The sequence below is a fragment of the Cicer arietinum genome, chromosome 4 (genome assembly GCF_000331145.2).
Source record: "Cicer arietinum cultivar CDC Frontier isolate Library 1 chromosome 4, Cicar.CDCFrontier_v2.0, whole genome shotgun sequence".
Lineage (NCBI taxonomy): Eukaryota > Viridiplantae > Streptophyta > Magnoliopsida > Fabales > Fabaceae > Cicer > Cicer arietinum.
Genome location: NC_021163.2, coordinates 41,362,128 through 41,367,966, shown reverse-complemented (window position 1 = coordinate 41,367,966; position 5,839 = coordinate 41,362,128). Strand labels below are relative to the sequence as shown.

The window sequence follows — 5,839 nt, the reverse complement described above, 5'->3', positions numbered from 1 at the left end:
GAGTGATTGCCTAATTGATAGAATTTAAAATAGGAAATAATATTATTAATACAATAATAAAAAATAATATGAATAAATAATAAAATATATATATGTCGATCTGTCTGGCCTAATAGGCTTTTTTATAAGCTTGAGTCTGACCTATTTAAATAAATAGGTTTTAAAAACAGCCTGAGCCTAGCCTTTTTATTAAATAGGTCAGGTCAGGCCAGACCATAAGTAGGCCAGGCCATAGGCCCCTGACGGATGGCCTAGCCTATTCTCATCCCTAGCTACCATGCAACACATGTTTACCTCGATTGTCGTGTATATGTGTCTCGGGTTGAGTTGAGAGGATCTATGAGAACAATGTCAATTTGAATTGTCCGTCAATGAGGACAGTGGCATAGTATCAAGCCTCCTAATTAAGTACTTCAGAGTTAGAATGGTACCAAATTGTGAAGTAGAGTCTAAGCTCATGCATAATATTGCATTTTTGTGATTATTGTGTTTCAAAAGTTATAATAATTTTCCTTGGATGATGTGATGATATAATGATATACTGAATTTACTTGAGTGTTTTTCGTTATAATATGATGTTATTTTTCTTGACTATTTTGATATATCATGATGTGTTATGATATGATCTATTATAATTGTTGCATGTTCTTCTTACTTATATTACACTATCAACATGATTTCGAAACTCGTCTCCTTCGTTGTTTGTGTTTGATTGGTTTGACTCTACGTTTGCGAAATCGCAGTTATTACACGTTAATGAGTATTGAAGTTCAAGTTTGGGAGAAACCTCGCTCTGATAGGTGATACCGGAAATAAGAGTTGTAATTTGTATTTTACTTTTACTTACTCAATTAGAAATGACTTTTTGTATCAAAACCTTATAAGTACTAGTAAGTTTTTGGAATTAAATTAAGAAAAGTCAAGTTCATTAAGATGGCATTGTTTAAATTGAGGAGTAAAGTTCATTAAGATGGCATTGTTTAAATTGAGGAGTAAAGTTGAATTGTTACATGTGTATTTAGAGGAATGTGACATCTGAAATTAGTTATAAAAGTTTTATTTGTTTGGATTATTACATGTTGTAACTTGTAATGTTGTAGACATGTAGGTTGCAAATGGCCTTATTGGTTCAAAGTAGACAGTCTTTCCAACTGGTGAGTTTTCTTTACATCATCATCAGAGAGAACAATGTTGAAGGTTTCTCCAAAAACAACCCAATGTGGTCGGAAAAATATAGAGAATGCATCAAGTTTCTTTAATATAGTAATCTAAGCCGACAGTCGGTGTGACGGTAATTGATATAACGGTGGTAAATATCGGTTTCAATGATTGGTTTATTTATTTCTTGCCATTTTTATTTAATTTTTGTAAAATACACACATATTATATATTTTTTAATTTATTATTACTATTTTTTTTTCTAAATAATAATTTAACCGAAATAAATTATAAGTAAAACTAAAATAAATTACCCAAATTAAAAACAGTAGTTGACATTATTTAATATATCTAATATTAGTTAAAAATTAGTCTATTATCTATATTTTCAAACATGATTAAGAAATTTTATCATGGACATTAGAAAAGAAAAATTGAACCAATAGTATTTTAGATATAATGTATTTAAATAAGAGACAAATCGTTATTTTTCATTAATTTTCCTTCAAAATAATATAGACTAATATTTCTTATATTGTTCACGAAATAGAGTTTTTAATAATATAGTTAATATAATTAATATAAAACATTATTTTTCGTCAAACTAAATATATAAAAAATACAACTATTTACATTCTATTTAATACAATTATTCTGTAATTATTGTTAATTTAATTTATATTTGTAACACTTTATTTTCAATCGTGAACTTTTGTGTGTTTCAAATAAAATAAAATAAACAAGTGTTATGTTATGTTATAACATGAGAAATTTACAAAGAATAACTATGTTTGTTTAACAATGTACAAGTAGTTTTTGTTGCTTATATTAAAGACATAAAGATTTACATTATATTTGAGGCCGTATAATTATTAAAAAGGCTTCAATCGGATATGAATTTATAGATACTTTTAATTATATAAATCATTATACCTTTCAGGAGGCATGTTTTACAAATAAACTATTACTCAATATATAGTGAGTGTTTAATGTGTATCAAATAAAGAACAAATATTTATATAATATTATTATTTAAAAAAATGTATTCAATTTTCTAAAAATATATTGCTAGATTTAATTTAATGTTGAAAATTTTAAATTTTGTTCACACTTATATTTCTTTTTTGGAAAGATATTGTCACTTATATATGTCAAAGTATTATATTAAACAAAAATATAATTATATACATATTGACTTGTTTATAACTCTAAAACATCATTCACATTTATACCTTGTACTTTTAAAAAAAACATATTTAAAAGTTAAAGAACGAATACTAACCCGGCATTCCACGAGTCATTCACATTAGTATGTTAAATTTTTGAAATGCAAATGTTTTTGTATACACAAGATTTTAAATAGTGAGGTATTCCGTTAAAGATATGTTTGACTTATGTAATGCAAATGTGGTACCTAATAACGATAATTTTTCATGCGTTATTTTTTGTATAATAAAAATATGAGCTATGCTGTTTCTAATGACACTCAAAAAGATGAAACACAAAATATGCAGTACATAGCTATAAAAATATTTTTCTAATATTTAAAACAACAAAGAGGCTATTTGGTTGAAAACATCATCAAGTTAGTGTTATTCGCCGGTCTGGTAGTTTCAGTCTTCGTAATAAAATAGTATTTCTCTAAATATAACGTGGTTAATTTATATTTTGAATAGAAATTATACTAGTAAGTTAGAATATAAATAAATATTACAATGGTATATTGATTTCTACTTCAACTGTGGACTATATCAATTTAAAATTTTCTTATAGTTTTATTATTTAAGATATTGAGATGATTAACCGATAAAATTTAAAATTTTATAATTTCAACCAAGTTCAAAGGTCCTTTCTAATGTCGGTTACAAGGAGGACCTGTAATAGAGCTTATAGGAATAAAAAGATATGGTGTATCCCATGCATACGTAAATGCCTCACGATCAGAATCCACTAAGATGTGTCCATTTGATAAGAGGCAATTATCGCCATTTTTGGATAGAATTAAAGGGTCGATCTTTTGCACACTCTGAAACCCTTTACAAGCCAACTTTATTTGACTTTGTGAACAAATGCAGTTGTTTGTTACCAACACATTCCATTCAGGCTTGCCTTGTATTACTTTTCCAGTTTTTGTTTGGACAGTATTAAGACTTTTCAATGGACATGAGTCTTCACATGATCCTGAAAAATTGATAACAAAATCAGAAAAAAAGATGGAAAATCTAGAGAAGTAGATATGTTAGAATAGTAAAAAGGAGTACTTAGATAAATGAAAAAAAAAAAAAGATATATATAATTTCAAACAATTTTCATATCATACCTTTGATGACAAAAGTAAGGAAGAGGATAGAAATAAGACACTTGAGGTTGAGAGTCTTTTCTATTGTTTTTAGTTGATGACTCTTTTCCCTTCTATTTATACACCATCACCATTCCTTATTAATATTTTTGAAGGATTTATTATTCATCTAGAAAACACAGTTATTATTAAATGTTTTTAAATCAATTTCTATTTTTTTTTTCCAACTTTACAAATATGTTATGCTATCAAAATATTTATATTTTAGCTGAATTTGAAATATTAAATCAAATATTCTAAAACAAAGCATTTTAATTTTTTTACGATATTTTAAACACTTTTTGAACTATTATATATAAATTTTAAAAATATTAAATAAAAATATAATATTAAAATTTCTTAAAGATAATACACTTTATTATTTTTACATATAGAAAAGCACATAATAAATTATTGAGTGGTAATATTATATATATATATATATATATATATATATATATATATAAATGATTTTGAAGTATTATTCTAACTTTTTTATGCCATGTAATCTGAATTTTTAATTTGAAAGTTTGCTGAAAAGTATTTATTTATGTTTTTCGAAACAATATTAAAGGAAAATAATTTTTGCTTACTACGTTAAAGAAATATAAAAATGAAAACGAACATATGAAAAACTATAATTATCAATTTTTTAAGCTCTCGAGAAGTCATATTAAAAGTAATTTTGCTTTGCCGTATTTTTTTAAAAACAATTAATAATTCTGTAACAAAATTGCATGTAAAAATATTTAGACAACATAATTATTTATCATGTAATATCTATATTACGAAAGAAATATTAAGGTATTTGGATTAACAAATATTGTTAATCATTTTTCATAATAATATTTGTGTACCAATAGTATAATGACATCCTATATTATCAAATATCAATAATTAAAGGTTTAAATATGTATTTGGTTCATGCAAATATTCCACCTTTTGATTTTAGTACTTGTAAATTTTTTGTTTGGATTTAGTCTTGTAAAACCATAGACGGTTGACTTTCACTACGCGAAAAATAGCATTTTACAGCGCTTTTTTTAATCTATTTACAGCGTTTTTTCAAAAAAAAAAAAAAACGCTGTAGAATCGAGCGATGTAAAAGATACAACAGCGCTTTTAAAAAAGCGTTATAAAACATGTAGATGTAATGCACGCTTGTTTTGCACATTTTACAGCGCTTATTTGAAAAAGCGCTGTAAAATGCATACCCATAATAAATATATTGGGTGCACATTTTACAGCGCTTTTTCGAATAAGCGCTGTAAAATGCACACCAAATATATGAATTATGGGTATGCATTTTACAGCGCTTTTTAGAAAAAGCGTTGTAAAATGTACACCCAACATATGAATTATAGGTGCATATTTTACAGCGCTTTTTCAAAAAAGCGCTGCAAAATGGGTTTTTTTTTTAACGTTGTAAATTAAATTTTTAAAAAAGCGCTTTTTATGGCATTTTTTTAGATAGCACTGTCTTTTATCTTTTTATCCAAAATTATTTTGATCCAGAATCAGTTCACACAACAACAAAACATATTCAGATACCATAAGCATTCACACAATCAGTAGACAAAAAAACAGAACTCTGTAACTTAATTAAGATATATGTAACTCTGTAATTTACAACATAATTAACTACATATACATTGAACCTAATTTACAACCTAATTAACTACATATTCATATGCATGTTCATATATTGTGTCCTATGATCATATACATATAATAACTAACAGAATATACAGAATATGCACAAGCTACCATATAATATTTAGATCCCTTGCCCAACAGCATGCTATTTCCCAGAAAATCAAATAATTTGCATTTCAAGCACATACTGACACCATTCTTCCTTTAATTCCATTAGATCTTCATCAGAATATGATGAACTGGAATTGTCAAAGTACTGCAATATAAAAATTGAACATATTATATTAAGTTAGTATCAAATATATAGATAATTTAATTATATATGAAAATCATATAATGAAAATACCGTACCGTTTCTGGGATAATAGTTTTATTCTTGTTAACAATCTCCTTCATGAATCTCAATACGTAGTACCCACAGTCGATGTTGTTTGTTTGACGAGGGCACTGTAAAATAAAAACATATAAGTCAATAAAATATTTGTGCATTAATCGTAAAGGCATATATTTGTAAATGAAAATTTAAAGGCATATATTTCAAACCTTTATTGGGATCCATGTGATGTTATTAGACTTTTGCTTCGACACTGTAGCACCTCTTTGAGCTCGAAAAACTTGTAAGGCACTATCGAATGAATAAATGTGATTATTATAGCATGAACAAACACATTATTTATATATATATAT

The 5,839-nt window shown here is 26.0% G+C and overlaps 1 protein-coding gene across 1 annotated transcript in view; it reads right to left on the bottom strand.

The window, feature by feature from the left end:
• Positions 1–3,010: 3,010 nt before the first annotated feature.
• LOC101493397 (uncharacterized) overlaps positions 3,011–5,839 on the bottom strand; it is a 3,772-nt gene continuing 943 nt past the window's right edge. Inside the window, exon 3 of the mRNA XM_073367376.1 lies at positions 3,011–3,339. Coding sequence (XP_073223477.1) covers positions 3,011–3,339 — 329 coding nt within the window. The remainder of the gene's footprint in view (positions 3,340–5,839) is intronic.